At 36.7% G+C, this 19,915-nt stretch overlaps 1 protein-coding gene across 1 annotated transcript; it reads right to left on the bottom strand.

The window, feature by feature from the left end:
* LOC110448147 (max-binding protein MNT-like) lies at positions 1–19,812 on the bottom strand. Its single transcript, XM_021494228.1, has 8 exons — positions 19,588–19,812; positions 19,162–19,297; positions 18,945–18,986; positions 17,451–17,562; positions 5,420–5,606; positions 4,170–4,235; positions 2,953–3,255; positions 1–2,694 (listed from the first exon to the last, which is right to left on the bottom strand). Exons 1-8 carry the CDS (start codon positions 19,652–19,654, stop codon positions 1,817–1,819), a joined length of 1,791 nt encoding a protein of 596 aa, XP_021349903.1. The 5' UTR covers positions 19,655–19,812; the 3' UTR covers positions 1–1,816.
* Positions 19,813–19,915: the final 103 nt, after the last annotated feature.

Raw genomic sequence — 19,915 nt, 5'->3', positions numbered from 1 at the left:
ATTTCATGGTCCGAACATTGCTTGTATTACTATAACAAGATTCAACAGCTATGTGATAAATAACAATTACACATGCTATCGTCTTCCCCTCTCGGTAGCATCATCACTCAAGACTCATCCTTTACAAAACAAGAACTACACACAAACAACCTCCCCTATCTGTACCCTTACTCATCCTCTACATCACCAATCACGTAACAGCTCTCTTACACCCAATGGACCAAGCTTCCTCTAGGAGTATATGTACAGAAGATTAACATGGAGTATACAACAGACATGTACACGTGTCACTTAAATAAAGCACTTAATATTAAAAATGTCTACCAGTAAATGTTGTCTAAAACTACTCACACTACTGTTGGAATCAAAGTCATCACAGACAGTTAACGAGACTAATATTTCAGCAATATTTGGAGGTAGGTCCTACCACAATAACAAAGGATCATTAAATTCTACATTTCACAGGTTGGAGACCCTGTTCCAGCACAGTAGTCCACTTGCTCTTGTAATGTACATTAGGACTAGATACAAGGAAAATAAACCTCAGATGTCAAACAAGTTTCTAATTCCTACGTATCATTTCTAATAACATGTAAAGTGCTTTGAGATTCTTTATATCACATTCAACCAAAGCATGTATAATAGCACATTTTGTGAAAATTTTGATATCTCTTCAACAATCTTATATTATTCAAACAAATTTTCCTTTACATAGAAGAATGTCAGAAACAAACTGATCTCTTGGTATCTGCCTCTATATCGTAAAGGTTTTAGAAATCCAGTGAATGCCTTGACATCTGCCACTTCATATGAAGATTTTTAGAAACCAATTGAATCTCTTGATATCTGCTTCTATGAAGGAAGATTTTAGAAACCCTTTGAATCCCTACTATCAGTTTCTATACAGGAAAGGTTTTGGAAAATCATTGAATCCCTTGATATCTGCTTCTAAATTAAATATCTGATTGTCAAAATAGCCAGAAAAATCCTTTAGCACTTTATGCTTGTCCGAGAGAATCTTCAGACTATTAATGCATAGTATATGTATTAGTGTGAATGTATGTATATTGACCGAGCTGACCTTCTGCGTTTGATAATTGTTGATTCACCTCAAAGGTGATGTGTGACTATGTGTAATGAAACTTGGAGTCGTGTACATTTGGTCAATCCGCTTAATTAATGTGGTTTATGTAATGTTGGTATGATCGTAGATTATAATCGCTGTTGCATATTTCAAAGGATTAAACATCTATCTTGTAGCCCATGACAATTTGGTGTTCGAAGTAAAGACTATTTAATTATTCTATATTACTCAACTTATGATTATACCCATACTCTACTGTAGCTATTTATAGCCACGTGTCAATGTTGTAGCCCGAGACAGTGACATAGCGCTGATGTCACCAATAGTTGGAATCCCTAGTGATGATTGACCACCTGATAAAGTACCAATCCCATACTCTAGTGGTGGGCCTATTTTTATCTATTACTATTAATATCTATACTTACAAAATGCATGCGAAGAAAAATGGAGATTGTGATTTTAATAATATCTGTTTTTCTTGCATCTTTAAAAGTAACCTATTTCGTTGTTTGATTCTTACTAGCACTTTAAACTGTCAATCTACTTAAGTAACACAGAACTGCCCATCAATAGTGCTAAAATATCCTAGCTCTCACATGAAGAATTCACAATTCAATAGCTCCCTAGGAGTCCAAATTCAAAACTCAATGGGAACAAGTGGTAGTGACACAGCCCTAACAATATTGCTGAAATATCATCTCTAAATACAAAGCCGTCACAACTCATAGTTCCCTAGGAACCAGTGGTTGTCACGGGAATACTAGGTGCCGATGTGGTTGCCACGACACTGGGTACCGTGACAACTACAAAAGGCTTAACAACTGGCTGGCCAATCATCTGTCCGCCTTTTAACAGGCCTGGAGAGAAGATGGGAAATTGTTGTAGCAGTTGCTGTGATGTTAACATATTGATCTGTGACTGGGATAGTCCTGGAGTCGCAGCTGCCAGCTGAACGTTTGGTGACATCACCATTGGTGACACAAGATGCGCTCCGCCGGCCTGACCCATCTGAGCCAGCGATATGAGTTGCTGCATGGATGTGTGGCCAACCATGTTGCCTATACCCGACAGACCGCCCATAGTGGTCCTTGGAACTGTCTGTGGCATCAATGCTGCTAGGGGAGCCGTCATAATTGCGTGGTGTGGTCCAGCCCCGATAATGGTGGGGCGAATGTTGTTAATAGGAGCAGCGTTGACCATTGAATGTGTGGCTTGTGACACTGCTGATGTTGCCATGCCATTCTGCATAGCTGCCAGTGACATTAGAGAAGCTGAGGCTGTGGTTATCGTGGTAGCCGAGGAGATCTGGGATGATGCTGTCGTGACTGAAGTCACCATGGGTGTGGTGAGCTGTAGGCCGGACGACATTAGTATGGGTTGGTTCAGGGCTTTTGTCAGGGGTGTGAGGTTGGTTGCAGAGTTGATGTTGGACATGGGGATGGACATTGCTGCTGTGCCTGCCAGCTTGTTGAGGGCAGCCAGTTGGGCAGCGTTAGCAGGACCACCGAATGAGCCAAGTGACAGTGGCGCCCTCAACTGGGTTATGGATTTCATCTGATTTGGGTGGAGCTTGCCAGCACCACTGGCACTTGTGGTGGCAGTTGATGACACTGTTTTAGAACAGAGAAATTGTATTAGGCAATCTGAAAATCGACATATGAAATTAAATATCCTGACAATGAACTATTTGAGATTGCGTTACAAAGAATTATGCTTCAGAACTTATAGTTATTACATAGCACAAGCATACAAGTGGTCTTTTTATAAATTCATTAAGCTGTATTCATGGAATGCCATCAAATATCTTTCCAATAACATGGATGTCAGGTTAAACAACAGTTTCCAAGGCTGTCTGACCTTGACCTTACCGTGCACTGCCCCCTGGGAGGTGCCACTCTGTTGTCGCTGAAGCAGCTGTCGGGCCAGTATCTGGGTCACTGGGGGACGTACAGCCGCAGCCAATGTCTGCTGGATTACACTGCCAGTCGTCTGAATGGCTGGCATGGAAACTGTTGAGGTAGTCATGGGAACTTTGCTGGTGGTGTTGTTGCCAAGGGTACGAGTTGGAGTAGGGTTGGGATTTGAGACCTTCAGGACTGTCATGGAGGCTTGACTCACAATGGGGTGAGGCAATGACTTATGTATGGTCTTGTTAATCTTTACCTCGTGTACTAAACAGAAAAAAACATGTCACATTCTTTAGTTCTGACTGCATGTATTCTTAAACGGCTCCAAAATATTTCAGCTCTTCATACCATTGTATTTTGTTCCATTTCAATCTAATATATAGGAAGTGCTTAATGTATACAGACATATCCTTAAGTTAAAACGAACAGAAGTACAGTAAACCCTGTCCTATAGGATACCATGAGTGATACTATCAGTAATCAGAATACACAACGGTAGAAAAGAGATTACAAGCCTGAGTTGGATTAGACATGATGTCTAGATACTCCGATCTGATTAGTCAAATGTATGAATCTTCAGAGGTCAAATTAATGAGGAGATTGGACCATTCGGGGGATAGGATAACACAGGATGTCTGAATATCAAGGGGTCTGTATAGACAAGATGTCAATAACCTCAGAGGTCAAATTAAACTGATTGTTGGACCATTCGGGGGTAAGATAACACAGGACATCTGAATACCAAGGGGTCAGATGAGACAAGATGTCTAAATCCTAATAGGTCAAATAAACAGGAGGTTGGACCACTCGGGGTAGGATGACACAGGATGTCTGAATATCAAGGGGTCAGATTAGACAAGATGTCTGTGTTCCAAGGGGTCATATTGGACAGGATATCAATGCCATGTAGGCCTGACTGGACAGGATATCTGAATATCAAAGGGCCAGATTAGAAATAATGTCCGAATATAGAGAGGTCAGCTTTGACACCATATCAATACCCACAGGCTAGATTAGCCAGAAATGCGGTGGGAATACCGAGGGGTCAGAATACCGAGGGGTCAGAATATCATAAACAAGGGATCAGACTAGACAGGTTCCATTGTGAATGTACCAGTATAAATAAGGATAAAAGCTAATTAAGTAAAGTTTATGACAAAGATAAATTTGTTGCTTACCAGTTATGAGAGAACGAGCTATTTCATCGTCATCTTCATCCTCACTGCAGATAGGACTTCCTTGCTCTGAAATACAGAGATTACAGGGGTTAACACACTAGCAAAGGCACCTACTCCTGGAACAAACACTGGTGATGAGAGAAACACACATATTGTCAGGTTACACAGGTATTAACGACCTTCAGGTATCTGAACTGCTGATATTCATATAAACAATTGTTCATCAAAAACAAGATGGAGAGACATGTAACAAACTTAGAAATAGCCACAGATATCTACGGACAGAGACCTTACCTGTTTTATTTAAGTTAATAGGATTGTGTCACCATTTCTCAGTAGAATTTCTTCAAATTTTGTAGTTATATTGCTTTGGAGTAAAGAAATTTTTTAGCCACAAAAAAACTATAGGTTGTCAGAATTTTAAGGATTTTAAATGGATATTTATGTAAAAAGGAGTGAATTTTGGAAAAAAATATGAAAGACAAGTTTTTGCAAAATAATGTCAATAAAAATGATAGTGCCATAGATTAGTATTGCATTAATGTATATCAATTTAATAAATGCTGAAATTGTGTAAAATTAATTATCTATAAACGATTAAAAATTGACATTTTATAATAAAACCATATACACATAGTAATTGCATGTAAGAGTTATCTGTCCTGAAAAAGGTAGCCGGTGTCCTGAAGTACAGAAAAATGGACACATGTGACTCATTGATAAAAAATCAACTGAACTAATGCCTGGGTTGCTTTGTAATACTTTAATATTGAGAGAACACACTGTTCTGTCAATACTAAACACACAATATTCATCAGTTTAATATTAAACATTAGAATATGTGGAAATTGTGATACTGTCTCCCTACATTGGATTTTCAACTAGGGATGTACTTCCTATTTTCGTTTATCAATACACTCCTATGACCTTAAGGACTTATTCTTTTGTCAACAATTATCATTTTTACGGTAATCAACATGAACACAGCCTTAAAGGTGAGGAGAAGGTGTTACTACCAGGGCAAGAACCTTACATGTGGCAGTGGAAGAGTTTCTATCCTTGTGGATCAAAGTTTTCAACCATGACAACAGTCCCATCTGTGGTAGTGGAGAGCTCTTTACCCATGTCGTCAGAGATTACAACTGATGGCTATAACCATGACAACAACCTTACCTGTGGCAGAGGTAAAACTCTTTACACATGTTGTCAGGGATTACAACTGATGGCTATAACCATGACAACAACCTTACCTGTGGCAGTAGAGGTGGAGTTGGTGTCCTGATCGTCAGGGATGGTCGCCCATTGGTTGATGTCTACTTCTATATTCATCCTGACAAGTTCAGTCTTCAGCATAGCCATTCTCTCCTGGAGGCTGATTTTTTCCCGAGCCAGGCGCTGCATCTCCAGTTCATACTCCTTTTCCTTCCTCCGCAGCGCCTGCAATACAGCAAAACCTACTTCTATGAAGGACAGTGGTAGGAAATACAAGTAGTTGTTACGCAGGACATCTGGGTGCCAACAAAAACTGGTATAGGTTATGTAAACCCAAACAAATCTCAATTCTCTTACGAATGACCTATTAATTACTTCATGTCAGAATCATGAAAGAAGTTTCAAAGTCTTCAATATAAGCTTGAATTCTGAAGTCTTGTTACGACAGTGATTGGCTGTATCTAATATGTAAGCAGTATCTAAGGTATACAGGTAATGAAAAATCAACTCCAATCAAATAAGTGCTAATATGTAAGCAGTATTTAAGGTATACAGGTGATGAAAAATCAACTCCGATCAAATGAGTACTAATATGTAAGATGTATCTAAGGTATACAGGGAATGAAAAATCAACTCAAATCAAATGAGTACTCATATGTAAGCAGTATTTAAGGTATACAGGTGATGAAAAATCAACTCCGATCAAATGAGTACTAATACGCAAGCAGTATCTAAGGTACACAGGTAATGAAAAACCAACTCCAATCAAATAAGTGCTAATATGTAAGCAGTATCTAAGGAATACAGGTAATGAAAAATCAACTCCAATCAAATGAGTACTAATATGTAAGCTGTATCTAAGGTATACAGGTAATGAAAATTCAACTCCAATCAAATGAGTACTAATATGTAAGCAGTATTTAAGGTATACAGGTAATGAAAAATCAACTCCAATCAAATGAGTACTAATATGCTGTTGTCTTAATAAGGTTGGGTTTTTATAATGGCAGTTACATAAAAAGGTAGATATATACATTTTTTTATCATATGAATAGTGTTATGCACTGTCATAAAGCCATCACATAAATTATTTTTATGTAACGTTTGTATTATCACTCTGGAAATGTTGTCACAATTGAATAGGAACAATCAATGTGACGTCACGTCATTGTGAAGCGAATGCAATTTTCATTGTTTCAAAGACAGCCAAATGCAAAATATTTGTTTCAGATCACAATTATACAGTTTACTTTGTATTATATGATAAAAAGAATATGTCATTCGTTTCCCTTCATATTAGATTTATGATACTTGTTTTGGATATTTCATATTTGCTTGCCAGAGGCTTGCAAACATGAACAAGAGGCCCAGAGGGCCTGTATCGCTCACCTGGATATCTAAGCAATCATGGCAAAATATTCTCCAAATGGGATCCAAGGAATTATGCCAGACCCCAAGGCCAATCCTTGTAGATATCTGTATTAGATTTTTCATGCCCAGCAATTTTATGTATAGTTATGGGGTGGAGATCTCAACTGTTTCCAAGCTGTGACACAGAAACTAGGTCCATAGGGTTGTGGCCAGACCCCAGGATCAATTCTAATATCATGACTGCATTTGTCTCTTTATGCCCAGCATTTGTATTTGTAGTTTTGGGGTGGGGATCTCAACTGTTTCAAAGTTATGACCCAGGGACTATGTCTCCAAGGGTTGGGCCAGACCCTAGTGCCATCCTGGAAGCAAATGTGCATTCTTCTCTTTATACTCAGCAATTGTATATATGGCAATACGGTGGGGATCTCGACCATTTCCAAGTGAAACACTTTTTTTGGCCCCACCCCTTAGCCTGGGGCTACCATTTGTACAATTTTGAATCCCTGCCTCCCATGAATACTTCGGACCAAATATGATCAATAAAGTAATTTATAGCAATATAGCCAAATTGCCGCCTTTCGGCCTCACCCCTCAGCCCCCTTGGGGGTCAGCCCCACCATTTGTACAATTTTGAATTCCCACCATCTAGGGATGCTTCCAGTCAAATATGGTTGATATCAATCTCTTAGTTCCAGAGAAAAAGTCGCTGAAAGCAATATAGCCAAATTGTCCCCTTTTGGCACCGCCCCTCATCCCCACTATTCGTACAATTTTGAATCCCCATCACCTAGGGATGCTTCCAGTCAAATATGGTTGATATCCATCTCTTGGTTCCAGAGAAGTCGCTTAAAGCAATATAGCTGAATTGCCCCCATTTGTACAATTTTGAATCCCCACCACCTAGGGATGCTTCCAGTCAAATTAAGTTAAATTCCAATCAGTGGTTAAGAAGAAGTCGTTCAAAGAAATTGTTGAGGTACGGACGCCGGACGCCGCGGTATGGCATAAGCTCACCTTGGTCCTTCGGACCAGGTGAGCTAAAAATCCAAAACTTGTATCATAAATCTAATATGAAGGGAACAAGTGTAATAAATCCTCCAGGTGCTGTGATTGGTCAAAACTGTGGGTACAATTTCAATATTTTTGCTATTAAATATATTTTTATTGGATCGAAAACTGTTCATTATCAAAAACAAATCTGGTTCGCACAGCATCGAACAACAAGAGGCCCAAGAGGGCCTGTATCGCTCACCTGAATATTTAAGCAGTCATAGCAAAATATTCTCATTAAATATTATATTGCAATAAAAATATTTCCCTCGCAAACTTTGTTGGCTCCATCTGTTAAAACTACCAGCAATATATTATTATAAGATTCTATGCTTTTTGATTCTTCTTCAGAAGTTGCTTGACATATTTTTCCCAGTGACCTTGTAAGTAGGTCAATGTCATTTTCCTTCTCAAATTGGTTAGCTCGATTTCAAAAAGCTACCAGCCAAATCTTATGAATCCATTCCTTTTAGTTCTTAAGAACAAATCCATTAAAATGTTGTTGACCTCTGTGACCTCTAACATAGGTTGAGGTCATTTTCATTCGCAAACTTTGGTGAACTCTATCCCAGGAAGTCACCAGCCAAATATTATAATTTTATGCCTTTAATTCTTCACAAGAAGTAGTTTTATACAAATTGATTTTTTTCCCCTAAGTATGCTTCAGACCACATTTGGTTTAAATCCCTTTGCCCAAAGATTCTCCAGAACAAGTTTGGTTATAATCGGTACAGAAGGACAAGGATCTTTTATGTTTTCCTCTATTTCCCCTAATGGGCCCCACCCATCTGCCCCAAAGAAGGGGGTTCACACACCTCAGTTTATACAAAATTGATTCTTTTGTCCCTAAACATGCTTCAGACTGCATTTGGTTTAAATCCCTTCACTTGTATAGTAGGAGAAAAAAAATCCACTTTTTCCCCTATTGGGCCCCGTCCCTATACCCCCAGAGGGGCCACACCCTCCATTTATACAAACTTGAGGCTCTTTTGTCCAAAGATGCTCTAGAACAAATTTGGTCAAAATCCTTCTATTGGTTGAGAAGAAGATTTTTAAAGATTTACCTTTTCCCCCCCTATTAGACACTGCCCCTCTGCCCCCAGGGGGGCCATACCCTCCGTCTATACAAAACTGAGAACCCTTTGGCCAATGATGCTCCAGACCAAATTTGGTCAAAATCCTTTATCAATACAAAAAGAAAAGGATCTTTGATGTTTTCCTCTATTTCCCCTAATGGGCCCCACCCATCTGCCCCTAGAAGGAGGCCCACACACCTCAGTTTATACAAAATTGATTCTTTTGTCCCTAATCATGCTTCAGACTGCATTTGGTTTAAATCCCTTCACTTGTATAGTAGGAGAAAATAGATCCTCTATTTCCCCTATTGGGCCCGCCCCTCTGCCCCCAGAGGGGTTACATCCTCCGTTTATACAAACTTGAGCCTCCTTTATCCAAAGATGCTCTAGAACAAATTGGGTCAAAATCCTTCTATTGGTTGAGAAGAAGATTTTTAAAGATTTACCTATTTTCCCCCTATTTGGCCCCGCCCCATGCCCCTCTGCCCCCAGGAGGACCATACCCTCCGTTTATACAAAGCTGAGAACCTTTTGGCCATTGATGCTCCAGACCAAATTTGGTCAAAATCCTCTGAGCCGTTCAGGACAAGTAGCGTACAAGTACTTTGGTTTTGACCTATATAGAGTCATTTGATCAGGTGATAACACATGATTGTGTTTGAAGTTTTGTTTTAAACTATGAATGATATATGATAAATAGAGTCTTACATTCGTGTCCGTGTCATATTCAATTCATTTAACAAGTTCAACAAATTGATATAACACTTGCCTATAGGCTTGCGTCATATCAAATTATTGAACTTGTTGTATAAATAAAATCTGACATGAAAGGTAAGTGTCATATATTATTGAACTTGTTCAATATGACATGGACGGTAAGTGTCATATATTATTGAACTTGTTCAATGTGACATGGAGCTGAAAGGTAAGTGTCAAATATTATTGAACTTGTTCAGTGTGACATGGAGCTGAAAGGTAAGTGTCAAATATTATTGAACTTGTTCAGTGTGACATGGAGCTGAAAGGTAAGTGTCAAATATTATTGAACTTGTTCAGTGTGACATGGAGCTGAAAGGTAAGTGTCAAATATTATTGAACTTGTTCAGTGTGACATGGAGCTGAAAGGTAAGTGTCATATATTATTGAACTTGTCTAATGTGAAATGGACATGAAAGGTAAGTGTCATATATTAGTGAACTTGTTCAATATGACATGGACATGAAAGATAAGTGTCATATATTATTGAACTTGTCTAATGTGAAATGGACATGAAAGGTAAGTGTCATATATTAGTGAACTTGTTCAATATGACATGGACATGAAAGGTAAGTGTTATATATTATTGAACTGGTTCAATATGACATGGACATGAGAGGTGTCATATATTATTGAACTTGTTCAATATGACATGGAGATGAACGATAAGTGTCATATATTATTGAACTTGTTCAATGTGACATGGAGCTGAAAGGTAAGTGTCATATATTATTGAACTTGTCTAATGTGAAATGGACATGAAAGGTAAGTGTCATATATTAGTGAACTTGTTCAATATGACATGGACATGAAAGGTAACTGTCATATATTATTGAACTTGTTCAATATGACATGGACATGAAAGGTAAGTGTTATATATTATTGAACTGGTTCAATATGACATGGACATGAGAGGTGTCATATATTATTGAACTTGTTCAATATGACATGGACATGAAAGGTAAGTGTCATATATTATTGAACTTGTTCAATATGAGATGGACATGAAAGGTAAGTGTTGTATATTATTGAACTTGTTCAATATGACATGGACATGAACAGTAAGTGTCATATATTATTGAACTTGTTCAATGTGACATGGACATGAAAGGTAGGTGTCATATAGTATTGAACTTGTTCAATGTCACATGGACATGAACATGAAAGGTTAGTGTTGTATATAATTGAACTTGTTCAATATGACATTGTCATGAAAGGTAAGTGTTGTATATTATTGAACTTGTTCAATGTGACATGGACATGAAAGGTAGGTGTCATATAGTATTGAACTTGTTCAATGTGACATGGACATGAACATGAAAGGTTAGTGTTGTATATTATTGAACTTGTTCAATATGACATGGACATGAAAGGTAAGTGTTGTATATTATTAAACTTGTTCAATATGACATGGACATGAGAGGTAAGTGTCATATATTATTGAACTTGTTCAATATGACGTAGACATGAAAGGTAAGTGTCATATATTATTGAACTTGTTCAATATGACATGAACATGAATGTCAGATCCTCTTTTGATTTCATTCTTATGTGGACGTAAATCTGAACTTTAGAAAATATATATAAATAAAGCTTTAATTATTTCACAATAATTACGACGCAGGTTATTAACTGATGTTAATCCCTCATAACAATCAGGAAGTGTCTGAGTTGATTGCTTCATCTGATCATTATGTGAAAGTTACTGGGGACCAATCATGTTATGATGACCTCAAACTTGAACCTTGACAGAAACCTGGTTACCATAGAAAACACAGCCTTGTTCCCACAAAAATGGCTTTTCACCATTTGGTTAAATGATCATGAATCAATGCAAAAGAAGGTAAAGTTGGATTTTGTGATTTTGTACATAAATATAAGTACTGAATACATATTTTGAACATTTATGAGGCTTTTAAAATATTTAACAAAACTATATTTCTTTTCTTTTTACATTAACAATTAATATAAAGCAATACATAACTAATTATTCGTTATTATTAAAATTTGTGTTTCTGGAAATAGGAAATATTTACCAGGTAGGACTATGGCCAGCAGTTATACTATCTTAATGAAATTTTCAAAAAAATAAATTTAAATCCTAAATGTTACATGTGGGTGACATCACAATGTATCATACAATTAAATATTTACTTGTAGGCGGATTGGTAGAGTGGTTAACACTCCGGCCTTCAAAGCAGGCGGCCAGGGTTCGATCCCCGAAGTGGCCATACGCATGGAATATTCAGAGAAAGTGTTTTTCTCCTGCCCACACAACTCCAACAACCCAGGTGGAGTATAAAATGGTCTGGGGTGGGTGTTGCGGTATCTGTGCTGTAGCATTCAAGTTAGGTGGCACTATAAATGATACCGTTGGAAGCACGGTCCCACTACAAACAGAACACAATACATCTCCAGCTCACACACAGGCGTACACAAATAGGGAGATATTAGCCAGGTGGCATAGGACTAGTAGTTAGCACCTGATAAGGCAGCTCCTGCGAATTCCTCAATATTGTATTGATTAATATATATGCTAATTGTATTGACTGTATAAATTGTATATCTATGTACTGTCAAGCACTTTAGAGTGGCTTATGTTAGCTATATAGGGCGCTATATCAAATGTTGCATATTGATTTTATTGATTTTATTTATTGTCAGGTATTGTAGTTAAGTATATATTTATTATAGTTCCTGTTTACTTTTTAATCAAAATACAGTGATTCTTTTTTGCTCAGTTTTACAGCCTAATACAGTCTGTTTCCTCTAGCTAAAAAGTGCATTAAAATGTATTTTCTCAAAACGACGAAAAAATGAGGAATATATTCCAAATTTCAATTAAAAATGCTACATTTCCCCAATCAATAAAGGAACAGGCTGTTGTAAAATTCAGGTAAAAGTTAAAATTCTTTCATCAGCACTGACATTATGTGTAGATACCTGGTAGTTAGAACCCTATAACCTCTGTAGTTAGAACCCTATAATCTCTGTAGTTAGAACCCTATAATCTCTGTAGTTATATTAGAACCCTATAACCTCTGCTGTTTAATACAAGGATTTTTTAAGCCTTTCAAACAAAATACAGTATTTATACTTCCTGTTTATTATTTTTCTGTTTTTGCCAAAAAAAAGTGATTAAATAACCCAGAACACAGCCTTGTAGCAGTGTAAGATTTTTCCACAATTACAAACAGCCTTGAACTTAACAATAAATGTAATAAATACAGAATTCTTCTATAGTATGTGGAATGAACATGATTTACTGTGATCCACACGACACTGATGACTAGACAGTCTAGAAATGTACTATACCTGCTAATGTAAACAAACACTATCTAAAATCATTGTTCAGTGAAAATGAAAGATTTAAACAAGTTATCACTGACCAACATCGCCTGTCCCTATTTATATCTCTCTAACATGTGTTAAGGTGAATGTAAGTCACATGATATAATGTATTGGGCAACCCAGCCAATCAGAATTGACCATGTGCCAGCCTGGTACAAATCAAATATAGCACATACTATCATTATGATAATGTGTGACCTAAATATCGGTCTACAAGTTTGACAGCTTTAGGCTCCACCCCCTTGCCCCTACAAACACTGAGCACTAGCCTATATTTACACTTGTATACATGCTAAGCTACTCAGTGACGACTGCCGTGATGAAACATGTCTTAGACAAAATCACACCATCAAAACCTCTTTTTCTACTTCAAACTGAATGAAGTACTATTATAAAATATTGTTTATCTGATTTTTGTTCATAAATAATCAATGATCCTTTAAAAACTAAATAGATTTGGGGTGTAGGACCATGTGACACAAGGACATGAATTAGCCATGTTGTGGTTGTGATCCTAACTATGTCAGTCAAAATTACCCACTAAGGAAGTCATTGCGTACTGGACACTGCCCCAAAATTTAATCTCCTAGGAAATTGTCAATGCTATCTTATTCAGGTATTCTATTTTCATTTGTTTTTCTATCTATCTATCTATCAGATCTGTTATTAGATTTTATTTATTTATTGGATTATAATTATTTATTTATTGGTTTATTTAAAGCAGGAATTCATAAACATTTCCAGAAAATTAACCTTTTTATCTGAAAAAAAAAAAGAAAACCTAGAGATATTTTCCTGTTAACTACTTCCAATTTATAAAAAATTGTTCATGATATAAGAATGATAATAATTCATAGCTGCTTCAAAATTACTTCCTGCTAAACTATTCAGTTTTTAATTCCTTTGCAAAGGACATTTAACTGCCATTCATTCAAGGAATTCATGACATCTCTAATTTAAATGTTTAATGTTTGGAAATTTTGATCCAAGTAGTATTTTTTTCTGTTACAAAATAAATTAAACGCAAAGATAAAATCTACACAGAAAAGTACCACTAATTGGCTGATAAAGGGGTACAAATTAATATCTGTAATGCTGTTAGTTATAAACTGTTGCTCAAGATATAATCAGACAAAAGTTTGGTAAGTGTTTATTCTGAACGATATCATGTTTCCTGTATTTGTGTACACATATAAACATAATTACTATAAAATAGGTGGACAAATCGACATCAAAATGGTGGCATTTTTTTATAACACTTCCTTTGTTTTTAAAGACGCAAATGATCACAACCAACCTCAATATAATGTGACCTGGTTTGATTTGAGCACATGTACCAGGTAATCACTAATTATAGGTGCCATTTCAAGCCGATTCTACCCAAAAACATATCAACCTCCAATATCAAATTCTACCTGTGGTGTCACTTGTCAATTCAATGTGTACGGAGTTCAGATTCTATTTCACGGTACATGTGTATGGATGTTACAACAATGGTTGTCATGGTGATGTACAACAAGGGTTGCCATGGTGATTTTTGTAAGATGCAAATGTCATAATATGACAATTCACAGTAAAATCCATCATAAAAATGCTTCCGACTGTTTATATATCTTACTTAAATCTTTTATAACGCCAACGACATAATATACTTATTGTATCTGTATACCATTCTGAGGAAAACTGAGCCACCTTTTGGATCAATTTTTGATCTCTGTATATACATAGTCTGAAGAATCTCCTAGAAGAGATGAAAGTACTAAAGACTCGTTGTTGAGAATATTTCTTTTTATAATATATACATATAGATAAGTTAGAAACTGACGATGTCATAGATACAAAAAGCTTATAGGACAACACTATAAAGATTTCAGATTAACACTCGACTCACACAATTCAGTACAAGTCTGGCATCAGTGGCCATATAGAGAGACAAGGTGGCATCGTTTAGACTGGGAAGGGATATTTTTCACAATATTTCCACATTTATTGTTAATGTGATAACCATTTCCTGTGAGGTTGGTGAAACCAATCCCTTTTAATTATCAATAAGAATAAAAGAATCTATCACTCCTGTATGATGTTAACAGAGAAATCCGAACCTGAGCATAAGATTTCTTAAGTTGAGTTGAGAAATGACTGGTTAATATTCTCCCACACTCTCCTGCTGCTAAACAACATGTAACGCTGAACCCAATGCACCGTGCCATCAACAAAGGCGCTTTCAATTAATCTGTGACAACATTGATGATGTTACCCTGGCTTCACTGTATAAATAATGACATGATGGGGACGTTTTCATAATAATAGCACATGTTACATGCTGATATTTTCCTTAGCAAAAACAGAAATGCACTTTGAAGTATATATTATATATATATATAGCCATGCAATAAAGTATATAGCTACTTTTTTATAGTTAGGAAAGCAGCGTAGCAGCATTCAGTGGGAAAACAAGTGTTCTACCAGCCATTCAGCAATAACCTGCCACCTGCTACATTGAGGAGGAAGACAGTCAGTGAACACCGAGGGTGATCCGGGGGTCAGCACCTTTCATGCAGCTATTTTGTATGTGTCGGTGTGTGGCGTGCCATCCCGCACAAACCACTTCATGTTACATATCTTTATCAATCGCGTTAGATCAGCTAGCTATTGTTTACAGCAGTTTATCAAACTTTTTCTTCTTTTCTGTCTGTATTTAAATTGACTTGAGACAGATCTCTCCAAATGATTGGTAAATGATACTATTAAAACAAGGTAACACATGTATAGGATCCTGTTACCAGAACCAAAAATATACATGAATCAGGTATCATTTGAATTCCCTATACATACAAACAGTGGCTAGGTGAATCGCAATACATATATATTATCCTCAATTTACATGATCTAACTTTAAATAATAATCTTGTAATCTATAAATACAAACAAGTAAAGAGAGTTTTCAAATTTCCCCAACCATATTCAAATGCATCTCCGTTATCATTCTACTAACAGATGACAGTACAAAATGTCAGTGATTAACTTCATAGCAACTGATGACATTATATAAATATGACATTCATTAGCAGGTAACAGTGAATATTGTCAAACCGAGAAAACCGTTGTCACCCGAGGCGAAGGGTTTTTGAGGGTTGACAATATTCACTGTCACCTGCTAATGAATGTCATATCTATTTTGTTACACCAAAACTCTTTGTAGCTCAGAAACAGCAGCAAACCTCGATAATGACATCTTGTCTGTTGATAGTCTGCCGTTTACAATCGCTATCGCACCGGCGTTTGATAAAATTGGCTGTTGCCATCAAACGTTCTTGTGACCATCACAGTGGGGAAACGTAGCGGTGAACGCACATTTTTCGCGCATGTGATATTTTTCACTGTCTCATGGCAATATCACCTGCTCCCCTTAAAACCGATGTATTTTCGGAGGGTGACAGAGATTTTTGTTTATTTTTCTCCCAACCAATCAAATAGCTAGAAATTCACTTGAGGTGTAACAATACAAAATGTCCATGAATGTCATAGCAACAAGAGACAGTACAAAATGTCAGTGAATGTCACAGCAATACATGACATTACAAAATGTCAAAGAATGACATAGCAGTTGGTGACAGAACAAAGTGTCATTGATTAATTTCATAGCAATGGACGATAGTCTGCTAGATCTTTTCATGCACATCAATACTATTCTAGGGACAAAGGGATCAAACACACCAAGTTTTGGATTCATGATCCTTTTAGTACTTTCTTCAGAAAAAGTACTAGTAAGAGGCTTCAAAAGCAAAATCTAAGGCAGCTGATATTTTTTCCCCTGATCTATCTAAAGTTGAAGCATGCATAACTTAAGGATAGATACAATCATGTGTATTAATTTTCATCAAGATCCTTTACATAGTTTGTATGAAACAACAATAACAAAATCCAAGATGGCTGCATTTGTGGCCATTTTTTTAATATCCATCCCAAACTGGAGCATGTGTACTATGGACCAAGGAGATCATACATTTTTTTTTAAATCCCTTCAGTAGTTATGAGAAATAGTAGCTACTCAATATATGAATGCAAAATTCAATATCAATGGACCAAGGGGATTGTGTATACCAAGTTTCATCAGGATCTCCAACATTGTTTCTGTGAAATAACGGCTATAAAGAGGTAACTGATTGACTGACCCCAAACCACATAGACGAGCTATACAAATGATGGTGGGCTTAAAATCAAACTGCGATAGCAATGCATAAAATAAGTAACACACAGGAGCAAAGTATTATTTTAAATTTGGTGATGTATCCCAATATACTGCAAACCATTCTGGAGTTTCACAATACCTATGTTTCACAATATACAGCAGATATACAATACAATACACCAGTTGCAAATGGAAGTCATGATCGGTTACCTTAAATGACTTGCAGTGTAGCGAGCCTCGAAGAATACCAAGGTTGATGATAAATCTTACCTGTATGTAACGCAGCGACCCTCTGAGAATACTCAGGTTAGAGGTCCTCTTGTCTTCAAGGGTTGGGATTTGATTTTTCAGAAACTCAAAGCATTCCTTCAAGTGAGCTCTCCTACAAGTAAACAGGTTACATTAGCTACAATTCAGGAAAGTTGAGCTCATAATTGTGTCTGTCACCAGAAACTCCTTATATATGTATGTTTTAAACATGAAATCGTAGAAGTCAGTGTCTACTGAAATTTGACTCTAAAAATATAAAACTGATTTTTTTGTTTATAATTGAAACTATATATAGCAGCATGTTGGTTTTTCATTTGTATCAAAATTATAAAATATTTTAGTAAACTGATTTGTATATCAGCCTGTGTCCATGACATTGCCGTTTTCTGTATTAAATGAAATTTGCAAACTCTGCCTGTAGGATGGTACTTGAAGCATACAATTGTTCATTCCTTTGGTTTTATTGGAGTAGCATAAATAATGGTCATTTCATCATTGCATAACATCATTATAATCCATATCAGGATCGTCAAAATGTTTAAATTTGATTCAGAGTAATGCCCCTTGCGTTTATACATAATGTTCATCCCTACAGTGAAAGCAGGAATACACCAACATTGATCTGCCCCTGTCGCATATTTGTTATAAGTCATGTTTTAGTCAATGTTTTTTGTCAGGGTTGTTTATGACTGTTTTGTGACCCACTGTGGCATACAGTGCTGAGCTGTTTTGCAATTGACAATGTTACAACACTTTCTATAAAATACAACTTTGGTTTTAGATATGGTCAAAAGATGGTAGCCTCTGCAGAGTTAACTCTATAACATAAGAGGTCGCTGGTCAGCTGACTGCGAGAGTTTACGTGGCACCTGTCAAAAGTATCTCGCCGTGTAAACCTCCAACACTGTTGGAGTAAGTTAACTGGGGATTAAATACATCACAAATGGTGACAGGCTCAATATGCTTCCATCATTCATTTTTAATCAAAGCAGCTTAACTAATGCTGCCTCAACAAAAAAAACAACGTAAATTCAGGACATTCCACAATACATCTAAATAACATAATATTTACACGTGAAATTATATAGAAACTTGCTCGAGTTACCTCCCATAACTGAATGGTATTTTAATGAGATGTTTTCCTATTGCTACAACTTAAAATGCGTATGTTAGCTGGACTGTTGTAGCAAATCATGATGATTTTACCATTATTTAGACATAACCATGCACATACATAAATACACTTCCACTTAATCTTTTGTATATAAATGTGTGCCGTTAACACTATAAACAAAATTTTAATTAATGGTGTCAATTAAATACCACTTATGTAAAGATATTAGCAAAAAGTTGTTTATTAACAGTGCCAATTGCAAAACGCTAGATTTATCTACAGAGAATATATACATAAAAAACCTCCTGATAACCCACACATCATAATCTTTTATTGTTTATGTCAGTTGTTTTAATTAATTGCCTATTTATTATTATTACCTGTTCTTTTCCAACTTATTATGGACTTCACGTGTTCCAGCTCTGTAAAAATAAACATTGCGATTCAAAACAAAATATTACACGGATGCAAATCAACGTGAATGGAAAATGTACAATTTCACAAAACAAAACACACTGAACGACACCGTGTCGAATCACACGTGACGCAGTTTCGTCACAGAACACGTGAAATTGAAGGTCGATCATGTTTACTCACCCGCCCGCACGGCGCTTGTCTTTGCCGTCTCCCTCATTCCCCGATAGCTTCCCCGAGTTGCTCGATTCAGGTGATCCATCGGAATCGTTCATAGACAACACGGAATAGCCATGCGGATCCCGGGGGCCCGAATCAACTAATAAAGCAGAAATGAAACAAAATACAAGATAGTCTAGCGTTCCCGGCACGTACAAACAGCTCATAAATATGCAAATAAGTATTATCTCCAAAGAGAGACCCCGACAGCAAATGTGTATACATTATCGAATTCTGTATGCAATCGCCATATTATCAAACAGACAATTGCAAACGTGATTTTAACGAATCCTAAATGGAAGACGCTTTCATCAGAATATAATAAAACGTGAATAAACGACGTAAAAAACATGAATTTTCATCAAAAATAGGCCATGTGCTTAATCTTACCACGTGTTCTGGAATGGTTACGCCATTCCAAAAATTCGGCCGCTTCTAACAAGGTTTCCAGGCTCATTTCCCTTGCCGATCTGCTCGAAACGGTAACAGGATTGTTCCTCAGTCACACTGACTGGTCACTTTCTGATCAGTCTCCTAAGTATATTACAACATTCAATGTTTTGTCGAGCCACCAACATAAGATGGCGATGGCTAGACCAAAACACTTGGCCCTGAGAAATAATTGCAGTACCACGTGGTTTTTGATTGGCACCTGTCAGTTTTCGACCAATCAAAACGCCGAATTTTGACGTCATGATGCTACCACGTTGGAAATCAC

Source organism: Mizuhopecten yessoensis, unplaced genomic scaffold (assembly GCF_002113885.1).
Source record: "Mizuhopecten yessoensis strain PY_sf001 unplaced genomic scaffold, ASM211388v2 scaffold3853, whole genome shotgun sequence".
NCBI lineage: Eukaryota > Metazoa > Mollusca > Bivalvia > Pectinida > Pectinidae > Mizuhopecten > Mizuhopecten yessoensis.
The sequence above is the reverse complement of the archived record's forward strand: the minus strand, read 5'-3'. Positions and strand labels throughout refer to the sequence as shown.

What these genes read in the sequence shown, in the direction of transcription:
- LOC110448147 (XM_021494228.1), bottom strand. Translation starts at nt 19,654, where the DNA reads ATGAGCCTGGAAACCTTGTTAGAAGCGGCCGAATTTTTGGAATGGCGT. An exon ending in TAACCATTCCAGAACACGTG is followed by an intron (nt 19,298 to 19,587) that starts GTAAGATTAAGC and finishes CTGCTTTATTAG; the next exon opens with TTGATTCGGGCCCCCGGGAT. An exon ending in CTCCACCTCTACTGCCACAG is followed by an intron (nt 4,236 to 5,419) that starts GTAAGGTTGTTG and finishes TCTGTATTTCAG; the next exon opens with AGCAAGGAAGTCCTATCTGC.